The sequence below is a fragment of the Phascolarctos cinereus genome, unplaced genomic scaffold, assembly GCF_003287225.1.
Source record: "Phascolarctos cinereus isolate Bilbo 61053 unplaced genomic scaffold, phaCin_HiC Scaffold_726;HRSCAF=1367, whole genome shotgun sequence".
In the NCBI taxonomy this organism is placed as follows: domain Eukaryota; kingdom Metazoa; phylum Chordata; class Mammalia; order Diprotodontia; family Phascolarctidae; genus Phascolarctos; species Phascolarctos cinereus.
Genome location: NW_027556098.1, coordinates 243,897,816 through 243,911,843, shown reverse-complemented (window position 1 = coordinate 243,911,843; position 14,028 = coordinate 243,897,816). Strand labels below are relative to the sequence as shown.

Sequence of the window (14,028 nt, the reverse complement as noted above, 5' to 3'; positions counted from 1 at the left end):
TGAGATTTGGCAGCTGTTGAGATACATGGAATTGGGAAGAGTGAGAATAGTGCTAAAGCTGCAAACTCTTGGGAGACTAGGAAAATGGTGATGCCCTTGACAGAAATATTTAACTTTGGAAGAGGGTTGGGCTTGAAGGGGAAAGATAAAGAGTTCTGTTTGAAACTATTGGGTTTGAAGTATCTCTGGGACATCTTATTCGACATGTGCAATAGGCAGTTGGTGATGCAGGGCTGGGGATCAGAATAGAGACTGTGGCTGGATGGAGAAATCTGAGGGTCATCTGCAGAGAGATCATAGTAAAACCCAGGGGAGATGACCTCTATAAAAAGAGAAAAGGGCCCCAAAATGAGCCTTGGAGGTACACCCACAGTTGGGGAGCAGGGGAGTGATATGGATGATGATTCAGCAAAAGAAACTGAGGGCAGACAGGTAGGAGGAGAACTGGGAGAGGACAGTGTCTGGAAAATCCAGAGGAGAAAGTATATGGAGGAAGAGATGGTAGCCAACAATGTCAAATGCAGCAGAGAGCTCAAGGAGGATTAGGAGTGAGAAAAACTATCTGATTTGGCAATTATGAGGTCTTTGAGAGGGGCGAGGAGGGATAGTGTAGAGGAAGTTTATTGGAGAGATGACTTTGGAGCTAGCAGTTTCAGCTGAGTGATGAGGTAGCAAGCCAGACTTGCAAAGGTTTGAGAAAGGAATGGGAGGAAAGAAAATGAAGAATAAATAGGTTTTCCTAGGAGTTTGGCTGAGAAATGGAGGAGAGATATCACAACGACAGTTTGAAGAGATTGCAGAAATCAGTTAAGGTATTTTTTAAGGAAAGAGGAGAGAGACAGGCATATTTGAAAGCAGCTGGGAAAGAACCAGTAGGTAGGGTAAGATTTAAGATTATAACTAGAGGGGATGATTGAAGGAACAATCTGCTGAAGCACTCAAGAGGGGGTAGGATCAAGGACACCTGTTATCATAGATTTAGGAATAGAAAGGACCTTAGAAGCCATAGAATCCAAATCACCTTCATTTTACAGATGTGTAAACTGGGGCTGAGAAAGATTAAGTGACTTACCTAAAGTTATACAACTGGTGTCTGAGGGAAGTGGGTCTAGTCCTGGTAAGGAGAGCCCATGTCATTATCAGAGACTGGAATAAAAGAGGAGAGAGTAGGGAATGATGGAAAGAGGTTTTAAGATAAAGAGTAAGGCAGCTATTGCCTCAGGGTTTTTTTTTTTTTTGGTAAATTATGAGGCAAAGTATTCAGCTAAAAAGTTGGGGGAAGGAAAAGATGTGGGGATTTAAGAAGAATGGAGACAGTTCAAAATCACCTCTGTGATGAGTAGGATAGGGAATTAGAGAGTAGTAAAAGAATTTCCTTGATTCAGCTTCAGTAAGGGCCTAGCTGAGGTTAGACTGGATACATCTGTAGTGAATCTAGTCAGCTCATTTGCATGAATTCCTACAACTCCTATCAGAAGCACATTAATAGGAGCAGAAGAATTTGTTGAGTTGTTTTTCAATCATGTCTGCCCCCATTTGGGGTTGTTTGGGGGTTTTTTGGCAAAGATACTGGAATGGTTTACCATTCATTTCCTTCTTCAGCTCATTTCACAGATGAGAAAACTGAGACAGAGTTAAGTGCCTTGCTTAGGGTCACATAGCTCTTGTCTGAGGCCAAATGTGAACTCAGGAAGATGAATCTTCCTGACTCCGGGCCCACCATCTAGCTGCCCCCAAGAAGAAGTAGGTGGTGGGAATAATCCAAGATTGGGTTTGGCAAAACATGAGCAGCCAGAGGACAAGGCAGAAGTGATTTGAGAATAGAGTACACTGTGGCGGTACACTGCTCAGGGTCCTAAGTCTGTAAAATGGAAAGTCAGAACAGCAGAACTGGCCTTGAAAAAAGGCTGAGGTTTGGAGGGACTGGAGGTCACAATGATGATGAAGAATAGATTTAGGAGCAGTAAGGCATAGGGAAAGACAGAACGATAGGAGATTATGGTCAGATCTAGAGGAATGTCAGTTTTTTTTAACATGGATATGGGTCATGGCATGAACTAGGGTATAATCATCCTTCAGCATGTTTTAGGTTGAGTAGAATCTGAAATTTGAAATTTTAGAATTGGGAGGTTAGATTGTTTGATAGAACTTCGACATAAATGTTGAAGGACAGAAATCAGAGAAAGACAGTGAACCACGCACTAATAGCCTTGAGTAAGGAGGGAAATTGACCTCCATTCTGCTATCTCAATAGAGAATAAATTTTGATGGAGTGATTTTGAACTTCAAAGAAGTTGTGCAGTGATGGCAGCAAAGGGAGAGCCTGGAATTGCCAGTGGCAAGCAAGAAGTATATTGACTCCCCCCTCCAACTCCCCAACTGCTATGATCAGGGTATCAGAGAAAGTGGAGTCCGTGCTGGACAGGATGGTCAAGGATGTACTATTATCATTCAGGAGAAGCCAGGTATCAATGAGTACTACAAGATGGAAAGAGCATGAAAGGAAGAGGTTCAAAATAAAGGATGAAGTCTGGTATGGTATGGGAATCCTAGTGGGCATATAATGGGAGGGACAAGATGAACTGAGTTGTAGACATGAGAGAGGGTCAAGGAAGATGAGGGTGAGACAAGCAATGGGGGCCAGGAGGGAGAGTAGAGAAGAGTAGTTGACTTAAGTAATGCAGTGGATAAGGTACTGGGCCTGAAATCAGAAGACTCATCTTCCTGAGTTCAAATCTGACATCAGATACTTTAGTAGCTGTGTGATCCTGGGCAAGTCACTTATCCCTATTTGCTTCAGTTTTCTTACCTGTAAAATGAGCTGGAGAAGGAAATGGCAAACCACTCTAGTATCTCTGCCAAGAAAATGGGGTCACGAGGAGTTGGACACAACTGAAAACAACTGAACAACAGTCAGAAATCAAATATCACAGTCACTATGAAAGTATGACATAGGTGGTAGGAATTTGATAACCATACTGGGTAGCAGATGTTTCAAATACAAAACCAAGGAATGGTTTGTATTTGTTCCTAGAGGCACTAGCTGGCCAATTGGGTTTCTTGATCAGGGAAGAGACATGCCAGCTGCATTCTTTAGGCATATCACTTTGGCACATCCTGTAGTGGACTATGTAATGCAAACCAGGTAAAAATGGAAGCAGAGAAAGTAATTAGGAAGCTATTGATGAGAAGCTTAGGGAATGGGATTGAAGACACAGACAGAAGTGTTGTTCATGGAAAGTAGAAGGGCTATGTCTTCCTCAGAGTTAGGAGTAGTGAAGGAAGAGAGGATGAGTGAATATATATAGAAATATATATATATATATATATATATATATATATATATATAGAAAAGTTTTGAGGTATAGAATAGGAGAGCAGAAGGAGTTCATGGCAGCCTCTATTTTCTCAGTAAACTAGAAGATGAGGACATCTGTGTTGAAATAGTGATAGAGGAGACATTAGGAGAAAAGGAAAGGATCAGGAAGGCTGCTGAGGACAGTGATAATAGAATCAAAGAAGAATAAAAAAAGTTTGCCATGTACCAGTGAGAGGCAGCTGAGATTAGATGATAAGAATTTGTAGTAGACATAGTCAGCATAGTATTGTAATTTAACCTGAACCATCACCCTTGCACTAGCTACATTCTCTTCCCTTTACCATCTTGACTCTTTGGTGGCCTCTCTTCTTACCTTGCCATGACCTAACCTTGGGCTATTTCCACCATCTGCTGCCTTCAGTCCTATTTTACATGCTGATGAACGAAGATGGAGAAAAATAAGCACACTAAATTATGCTTACTGGATCTACTACAAATTTACATTACATAATCTCAATTGGGCCTTCGCTGTGGCAGATCAATCCTTTCACAACACCCTAATTAACTCACTATCCCATTCAGGACAGCAGCTCTTCCAAAACTTTTCATCTCTCCTTAAAAGACCTATTGCTCCTCTTCCCTCTGAAAAAAAAAATGAGGTCATTCACCAAGAGTTCCTATCTTCCCAGTTATATCACATCTTCCAGATGTCTTCTGGCACTATTTTCTCCTTCACTTCTGTCTGACGTGAAGAGGTGGCCCTTCTCCTTGCCAAGGCAAACTCCATCCCCTACCCCCCCCATGTGATCCCATTCCAGACTGTCTTGTCCATTAAACAATAGGCACTATCATCCTCACTATCATTTCTCTTCCCTCTCTCCCTGTCTACTAACTGTTTCCCTGCTGCCTACAAACATGCCTGTCTCCTCCACCTTCCAAAATCCTTCAACTTCATCCATCCATCCTTGCTACCATTTCATATGTCTCTTCTCTTTTTCCTAGAGAAGGCTTTTTACATTCAGTGATTCTACTTCTTTTCCTTTCATTCTCTTCTTAATTCTCTGTCTGGCTTCTAATCTCATCATTCAATACAAACTGCTCTCTCTAAAGTTACCAGTGGCTTCTTAATTGCCAAATGTAATGTTCTTTTCCTCAATCCTCACCCTTCTTGACCTTTTTTGCAGCCTCTGACACTGTCAATCACTCTCTTTTCCTTGATACTACTTTCTTCCTAGGTTTCCATGACACTCCTCTAGCCTGGTTCTTTTCTTGTCTTACTTTGCTCCTTTGCCGAATTTTCATCCAGGTCTTGCCTGGATAAAAGGAATAAGAATAATGAAGCCCCTGTCTATATGTATTGAAATTAGTACTATTAGACATCATAATTGTGTAAGGGCAATTAGTTCCAGGTCATATATACCCTGATCCTGGTTAGTGAACATGAATCCCCAAGTGAATACATGTACTGAAATTTCTGTACACAAAGTTAGAATTGTGTGAGATACCGCAGTTGATTCTAGGCTATAAAACAGCCCCAATCCGCATTAGGGCGAATGAATCCCTCGAAATTCTTCCTATTCAAAGTTGCAATTGTGTGAAATAGGGCCATTAGTTTCAAGACAGTGGAAATACTACTAATTCAAAAGATTTACGCTGTTTGCCGGTTTCATTCTGGGTTATCTTTCTGGTAGAAAGGTGACATTCACACAGGCGTTACAAGATTCAAGGTTGGTGGGGAACCCTAAAGATCATCTTCGTCTAAAGCTCTCACTTTTCAGATGGGGAAACTGAGTCCCAGAATGGGTAAAGCGAATTTATCAAGCTCCGCAGCTCAGGCGTCTTTAGGATTTGGACTGGGGTCTTCTGCAGACTCTTGGCCATCAGCCAGGGCTGGAAGTGGGCGGGGAGGAAGAGGCGATAGGAGGGGCTTAGGCATTTTCACTAGGAGTAAAGCGTAAGGGAGCTCTGCAAGCATCAGCCACCCCAGCTACCTCCGAGGCACAGGTGGCTTGGGAGGATAATCTCTCTATGAACTCCATCCGGCACTTTGTCCTTGTTTCTTTCCAACTCACTTCAGTCGAGTTTCCTCCAGTAACTCCAATCTAAGGCGGTCGGTGGTGCAACTGCCCAAAATGTCCCCTCTTCCTTCCGCCATAATTTTGAGCTCACTAAGCTCCCGCACCTTTTTGGTCGAGGGGCTGGCCTGGAAAGGCGAGCGCGGGACGAAGTCCGGGGAAGACTCTCCTCTGAAGCGGCGCCGTCACTAAGGCGAGCCTCAAACTCCATAGTAACGTAGCCCGGACCCTCCTAGCCCCCTTTGGAGGGACCCGAAGACCGGCAGACCCCGCCACCCAGCCCCCGGGGAAACGCCCCCGAGGACGCAAGAAGCCTGGACGATGGGAAGCACTGGACAGGGGCTGCGGAGAAGGGGGTTCGTAGGCGAAAGGAAACGGGGATTGCGAGCACACCGAGAGATGCCACAGGAGCGCCAAGCCGTCCCGCGACGTCCCCATGAGGACCCGCAAGATCTGAGGGAAGGACGAGAGAGCCCTCGATTTCTGGGCTCCGCAACCTTCGATGGCTTTCCCTGATTGGTGAAGTAGAACAATACGGCCCCGCCTTTCGGCTCTGTGATTGGCGAGCACCGGTATCACTTTGACTGGCTTAGAGAAATTGCCCAACGAGCGTTCTTTCCTTTCTGAGGGTCCCTCACCTCCCCTTCCTTCCCACCCCCCTCTATGGGTGTCACTCAGCTGTTGGGTGATCTTGGTCTAGTTATTTGACTGTCTTTAAGAAAGGAGTGGGAGAAAGACTGTTCCCTTCCTAGCTCTTATCATAGAGCAAAGGTCATTTTCTTTCATCCTGGGCAATTTTAAGATTGGGATTTTCTGTAGCCCAAAGACCAACTTCATACAGTCCATCCTCCTGCTTTTCCCCAACCCCTGAGTCCAATTTGTGTTAATTGATCTCCTTTGGCAACCTGGGAAGGTGGGGGAAGGAGATAGGTGAGTCCTGGCCCCAAGGAGCTCGTACACCTGATACAGAATACACAAATGTATACTAATCTGGGGATCAGTTGATACTTGGTATGAGTAGTAGATTTCAGTCCTTGGTGCTCACACAAGTGGGAAGAGGGCAGAGAAGGAGTACCTCCCTATTTTGCTGGTGAGGAAACTGAAGCTCAGACAGGTAGTTCAGGTCTTATGATTCCAAATCAAGTGATCTTTCTGTTATATGGCCCACCTTTCATTCCTGAGAGCATATGGGCCTTATTGTTTCAGATACTTTCAATGAATTGTAAGAAGGGCTATCCACCACATCTAGCAAGGAAGGGAGGCAGAACAGACATCTCTATCCTCTTTTCCCCTCTCCCCTTCTCCTGCCAGACGGAGGAGCCTGGAGGCCACTCTGCTGTCTTCAAAAAGAGGGTATACCAGGGTAGAATTGTTTAGCTGTTGTCCTTCGTGCTGAAAGAGGACCAAAATGACATTACTATGTTAGAGTCAAGTGTTAAAGTTAGTGTGTCCAACTGTGACTGATCAGACCAATGCGAGCTTGGAAGGCTCTACTACAGGTTGGGCACAAATAGTCTATGTGAACATTTTGAGTAGAGATGTCCCTAAATTTGCACATCTCACATTTCTTTTGAGCTACTGAAATCCTGCTTTGCTCATAAAGTACAGCACCTTCTTTGATGTGGATATGCCATGCTGGGTGGTCCTGTGCCAATGTCTCCCATGTCTCACAATTGATTCCAAAGTTCTTCAGAGAGACCTTGTATTGCTTCTTCTGACCTCCATGTGAGCACCTGCCTTGTGTGAGTTCTCTGTAAAACAAGCGTTTAGGCAAATGTTACTTCTGGCATTTGAATAACATGGTCAGCCCATCAGATTTGCACTCTCTGGTTTGAATGCTTGGCAGTTCAGCTCAAGAAAGGACCTCAGTGTCTGCGGCATTATCTTGCTAGGTCATCTTCAGAATCTTCCGTAGGCAATTCAAATGGAAGGGATTCTGTTTCCTGGCATGGTGCTGGTATACTGTCCAGGTTTCACAGGCATACAACAATGAGGCCTTCACTTCGGTAGGCAGTCTAATGTCTCTTGTTTCTCATACTTTCCTTCAGAGACTCCCAAATACAGAGCAATGACAATGCATGTGTCAACCTTATCATCTATATGTGCATCCCTGGAAAGTATACTGCCAAGGTAAGTTAACGTATTCATAGCATTCAATATTCCTCATTTGCTGTAACTGATCGTTCCACATATGGATGGTGTGGTGCCGGCTGGTAGAAAACCTGCTTTCTTGGTGTTAACTGTCAGCCCAAAGTTAGTGCAAAGAGCAAAGAGCCAGTGCATAGGCTGTTGCATCTCAGCCTCAGAGGCTGCACTGAGTGCACAATTATCTGTAAACAAAAAAAATCATGCACCAACTCTCCCTCCATCAAATACTAGTTCCACAGTCAACAAACAAAGGAATTATCAAAGAAAACCCACATATCAAGATAGACAGCAAAACAGAAATCAAAGAAGGTATACATAGGAGGAAATATATACCTCACAGAGTGAAGAAGCTCTCACAATGAGATTGAGGCTGCTCAGCTCAAGCAAGAAAGAGTTCTAGATTCCATCCAAGGGGAAACTTCCCAAAGTCTCTAGAGTAACAGGCTAGGGATAGGGACATGACAAAGACTTCCAGTTTTCACTCATGTCTTTCCAGAGTCTTCCTTCAGTAACCTGAAGTGGGGTCTACCTCTCCCATCTTCTCTCTCAAAGCTGGAAGCCAGAAGCACCCAAAGCAATTCCAAGCTTGGAGTGACTCAAAGATTATTTGAAGACTGCAATTTTCTCTCTCATTAACTCCACTCCATCCCTCATGCATGGCAGGGTATTCATCTCCACCAGTTAGAAGAGAGTGCCATGCTCATTTGCTTTGGGACTGGGATTACAGAATGAAGTAATGAAGCATTTATTAAGTGCTTGCTATGTGTTAAGCACTGGTGATACAAGTAGAACAAGTAAGACAAATCCCTGCTCTCAAGGAGTTTATATTTTGATGGAGGAAGATGACACTTATGAAAGGTTTCAACTGCAAGTCCGAAAGGTCTTATTGCCCTTAAGATGCATTGGCAAAACAATGTTTACAATTGTATATTAATATGACATTCAAAATATGTGGAACAATAAATGTAAGATGCTCAAAAGATTTACTCCATTTTAGTTAAAGTCAGGGGCAGTGATGGGAATTGAGAGTGAGACTGCAAAGTGGAGAAGAGACATTTTACAAAATGGAAAGAAAAGACATACATAGAGAATGGAAGAGACATACACAGAAAATAGAGGGGAAAAAGGAAGAAATAAATATGAAGCTAGAATCCATATAAGTAAATGTAATCAAAGGTTGCAAGGAAACTAATTTAAATTTGCTCCAAAAACTATTCCATTGTGTTCAGGTGCTCAAGTCACACCTCCTTTATGAACTTTTCCCCAATTACTACAATCCAAATTAGTCTCTTCTCATTCTGACCTATTTATTGCCTGTACCACTTACTTGCTTGGCAGTTCATTGTTTGTCTATTACATGTGTATTACATGTCTCACACTTCAACTTTGTGTATTTCTCCAGCAGTATTCTACAGCCAAGGAGTAGGGCCAGAAGAAATAGACTGTAGGTAGTAATTCAGGGTTAGGGAATTAGTACTATGGGAGGGAGCAAAAGAATCTAGAAGTTTGATATGGGCAGTTGAAATTAGCTGGCCATGGGTATAAGGTAGGGAGTTCAATTTAGTAAGTAGATGACTGTTAGACTGATTGAAATGGGGAGAGTTGAGCAATTAAAAGTCTAGGTAGGTGGAAAGATTTCATGAATGTGTCAGCTTGAGAGAACAAATAAAGGAGGTTTTATTTGGAGGAGAAGGGTGACATTCATATGCTTAATCTCAAAGTTAAAGGCAAAATCAGAAGCCATTGTAAAAGCAAGGAGCAAACTGATCCCTGATCTTCTACCACTAAAGTTGGAGAAATTGAGAGATCTCTTTGAGAGAGGGCAGGCAGAGATGTAGTATCTTTAGGGGAGTTAAGGCAATAAGTGACTTAAGAGCTCTGAATAAGGGAAAGCTGGAAGAAATATGGCTGGAAAAGTAGTTTAGAGCCAGATTTTGGAGAGTCTTGAATGTCAGAATAAGTTTGTATTTTGTTTTCTAAGTAAAGGGAGGAATTTCATCCCATTTTATTTTCTAAGTACAGGAGCTATATGAGTAGTGGAGTGACATTCAAGGTGATTTATTAGGAAGTTGATCAATTGACAAGCATTTATTTAACATCTATTATGTGTGAGGTGCTGGGGATATAAAGACAAAAATGAAAATAGTTCCTGTCCTCAAGAAGCTTACCTTCTATCAAGAGAGATAGCATATACACATATAAGTATATACAGAATAAATAAAGGCAGTTTTTGTAAGAAGGCACTAATAACTGGAGGGACAGAAAAGACTTCATGTAGGAGGCAGTATTTGAGCTGAGCTTGGCAGGGAACTAGGGCTTCAAAGAGATGGCTGTGAGGAGAAAGGGTATTTGAGGCCTGCATAAAGGCTCCTAGACAGGAAATGGAGGGTATCACATCACAAAATCACATCTGATTTTGCTTAGAAGCAGCAAGAAGGCCAGTTTGTCAGGGTCTAAGGATGTGTGAAGGGGAAGGCTTTAAGTACCCATTAGAGGAATTCGTATGTTATCTTAGAAAGTAAAAAAGAGATGTAGCATGGTTAGACCCTTTAGGAATATCACTTAGGCAGCTGTAAGGCAGCTGTATAGATTGGAGAGGAGAGAAACTGAAGGTAGAGAAATCAATAAAAGGCTATTGTGATGGAAATCAGAAAAGGGGACAGATTAAAGAAGTAAAATTGACAAGATTAGGCAATTGATAGGTAGTGAGGGAAAAGGATAACTCCAAAGATTGAGAACCTGAATGACTAGAAGAAAGGTGACACACTCAACAGAAATAGGGAAGGTTGGAGTTGGCCTAAGTTGAGAAGAGAAATATGCGTTCTATTATGGACATACTGAGTTTGAGATGCCTATAGGACATTCAGTTGGAGATGTCTAGTGGGCAGCTGGTAGTATAGGACTGGAGTCCAGGGGGCAGATAAAGCCTGTATATTGAGATATGGAAGTCTTCTTTTTGCTAGTCAACCAAATGATAAGCACAATAGAGGTTTCGTACTCTCTAAAGACTTTCAGTTAATCGTGTTATGGTAAAGAGTTGGTCTGCTGTAGAAAACAATTTTCAAAAACCTGCATGTTTCCCTTTTCACATATGTTCACCAAGAATGATTTCAATGTGTGTGTAGGTCATTCTCATAAAAGTTTTGTATAGTAGGAATGAGTTGATAGTTATTGAAAACTCACCCAACCACTAAGTTTAGCTACTCTACCTGAGACCATGTTTCACACCCCATCCAGCCATTTACTTAGGCCATCTTTCACTTTTCCTGACATATGAACTCCACCCATCTTTTTATCTCTTGCTCTGGGCACTGTAATCAAGTCAATGCTACCAATCCTTCAGGTAAGGATGTATCTGTCCATTGATTGCCATCCTTGTGACTCACCGAACCAAAATTCTCTTCCCTGGTCGGTACTCTTCTATGTGTTATCTTTGCCTGTTAGAACGTAACTCCTTGAGGGCAAGGATACTATTACTTTTGAATTTGTATTCTTCATATTTGTCACGATGTCTGGCATACAGAAAGAGCTTAATAAATGTTTTTTTTTAATTCAAAGAACTCCTTAAAAGATTTAACAAAAGGGATAATTTTGTTCAATGACTCTCTGATAAAATAAGCAAGACATAAAACAGGGAGACATATACTTGTTAAATTATTAAATATAATTGCTAGTGTCATAAAGGATGTTAAATGCATAGTCCAAGTGAAGAGTAATTCCTTATTGATGGTGAGTTCTTCAAGGTGTTCTTAAAGATACCATCCTAGGGATTGCATCAAGCCCCTGAGCAGTGCAAAGACTCCTAAATGAGAACTAGCTACCTGAGTTCAGCTTAACTATCTACACAAGAAAAACCAAGTCAATCAAGACTGCCTATTATCCACACTATGATATATCATTCAGATGATCAATGTATACAGCTTGTCCACTAGGACACCTGTCTTGTGCTAACAGTACAAATGGACAATGCATTGAAACCAGGACTGAAGAGGAAGAGTGATCTACATTGTCCTTGGGAGATTTTGCAGATTTCTTTTTGAATGGCCCTAAGCTTCTCACTGATATAAAGGACTATCTTTGTAACACCAATATTCTCCCAGTGATAGTATATGGTTTTGAGTAAAAAAATACCATGGATTCCAAAAAATAAAACAAACTGAAAAATGGAGATACATGATACATGTGGTGAGCATAAGGAGTCTGCAACTCATTACAGAAGAGAAATTAATTGCAAAAGGGAAGCAATATAAGGGATGTATGACCAGAAAAACAAGATGGGCACGTAGCAAGAATGTGGTATATTCATTAGGCAACCTGCATTCTGCATTGGTATCAACATACAGGAGATCTGGAGGAAGGTCCTCAGAATGTTGGGTGGATTTATGGGAGAACATGGACAATGACTATCAGGTATATATGGGTTGTACTCTTCACCTTCAGATAGATTACCCACATCAGTGAAATAGTCAAGTACCTGTCACAATGAACATATATAGAATCATGCCTTCTAGTTTTGGTTGCCTTCAAACAATGATTATATCTTCAATCTTTTTTTTTCTTGTACTTCAGATACCTGTTGATAAGTGTGTTGTAAACAAAGTTGGTCACCATGGACTTTTACTGATGTCAGATAACCAATAAATAATCTTCTCAGAGTCTTCTGCCCTATGTGAACCAAGAGCCTCAGCTGACCTCCCAAATATCAGTGTAAAGAAAGTAATAGTGGCATAGTATTATAGCAGAAAATAGTTGTAAATGTTATTTAAATAAAAATTGATTACATGCTTATGAAAATTTACTGCATGAAGGTTTTTTTAAAAGCTTTCAAAAAACTTTAAAAAGTAAAAAAGGAGTTTCCAAAAAAGTACATCTTTATAGCTATAAAAATGTTTGCAAGCTATAGAGAATGTTTATTTCATCCTTTATTGATGTTTGCCTTTTATTTTTATTGGTGCATTTAGTTTTATTTTAATCACATTCATTTCCAAATTTATAACTCCTCTCCTACATAACAAGCCATTTCTTGCAACAAAGATTTAAGGAAAAAAATAGGCAGTTGAGTAAAGTGAACCAGTACATAAATCAAGTCTGATGGTATAGTCAATGTCCCACCCACCATCCCATAGTTGCTCACCTATACATAGAAGAAAGGTTCATTTTCTCCTCTTTTCACCAGACACAAATATATACATGTATGTGTATGTGTAATTAAATTTTTTTCTATTTATTTTTTGTTGTTGTTCTTTTCATTTATATTCTTGTAGATATTGGGTAGGTTTCTACTTACTTCATTTTGTACCATTTCATATAAGTCTTCCTACGTTTCTCTGAATTCTTCAGTTAGGTTTTTTTTTGTTTTTAACTACACTTTTATTTTGTTAAACACTTCCCAATTACATATAAAATTTTAACATTCGTTTTAAAAATTTTTGAATTCCAAATTTTGTCCCTCCCTTTTGTCCTTCCCCCCTCCTGAGAAGGCATGCAATTGTATATCAAAACTACGTGTGAAGTCATGCACAGCATATTTCCATATTAGCCATTTTGCAAAAGAAAACAGATTAAAAAAACCAAGAAAAGTAGCGAAAGTAAAAAACGTATGCTTCAATCTGCATTCAGAGTTTGTCAGTTCTCTCTTTCTAGAAGTGGATATCATTTTTCATCATGAGTCCTTTGGAATTGTCTTGGATCACTGTCTTGATCAGAGTAGCTAAGTCTTTCAGAGTTGATCATTCTTACAACATTGATGTTACTGTGAACAATGTTCTTCTGGTTCTGCTCACTATAATTCGCATTAGTTTATATAAGTCTTCCCAGGTTTTTCTGAAACCATCCAGCTTATCATTTTTATAGGACAATAGTATTCCATATGGGCAGCTAGGTGGCACAGTGGAGTGCCAGGCTTGAAGTCAGGAAGACTTATCTTCCTGAATTCAAATATGGCCTCAGACACTTACTGTGTGACCATGGGCAAGTCACTTAACCCTGTTGCTTCAGTTCCTCATCTATAAAATAAGCTGGAGAAGGAAATGGCAAACCACTCTAGTATCTTTGCTAAGAATATCGCAGTTGGGGTCACAAAGACTTGGATATGACTGAAATAGCTGAACAAGAAGAATTCCATCACAATTATATACCACAACTTGTTCAACCATTCCCCAATTGATGGGCATCCTGTCAAATTCCAATTCTTTGCTACCACAAAAAGGGCTATAATTATTTTAATACATACAAGTCCTTTTCCAGTTTCCTTGATCTCTTTGGGAGTGGTATTGCTGGGTCAAAGAGTATGCACAGTCTGATACCCCTTTGGCATAGTTCCAAATTATTCTCTAGGTTGGTTGGACTAGTTCACTCCACCAACAATGCACATGTCTCATTTTTTCCACATCCCCTCCAACATTTATCATTTCTCTTTTCTGTCATGTTAGCCAATCTGATAGGTGTGAGGTGGTATCTCAGAGTTATTTTAATTTGCATTTCTCT

General features: G+C 40.9%; 1 protein-coding gene and 1 long non-coding RNA gene across 2 annotated transcripts in view; one reads left to right on the top strand and one right to left on the bottom strand.

Moving 5' to 3' along the window:
- CCDC169 (coiled-coil domain containing 169) overlaps window positions 1–5,200 on the bottom strand; it is a 50,574-nt gene extending 45,374 nt beyond the window's left edge. Inside the window, exon 1 of the mRNA XM_078146168.1 lies at window positions 5,091–5,200. Coding sequence (XP_078002294.1) covers window positions 5,091–5,200 — 110 coding nt within the window. The remainder of the gene's footprint in view (window positions 1–5,090) is intronic.
- Window positions 5,201–5,258: 58 nt separating this feature from the next.
- LOC110202519 (uncharacterized) lies at window positions 5,259–12,318 on the top strand. The gene is made up of 3 exons (XR_002322748.2): window positions 5,259–6,324; window positions 7,443–7,524; window positions 12,112–12,318. It is a non-coding gene; the product is annotated as an uncharacterized LOC110202519 (long non-coding RNA).
- The last annotated feature ends 1,710 nt before the right edge of the window (window positions 12,319–14,028 follow it).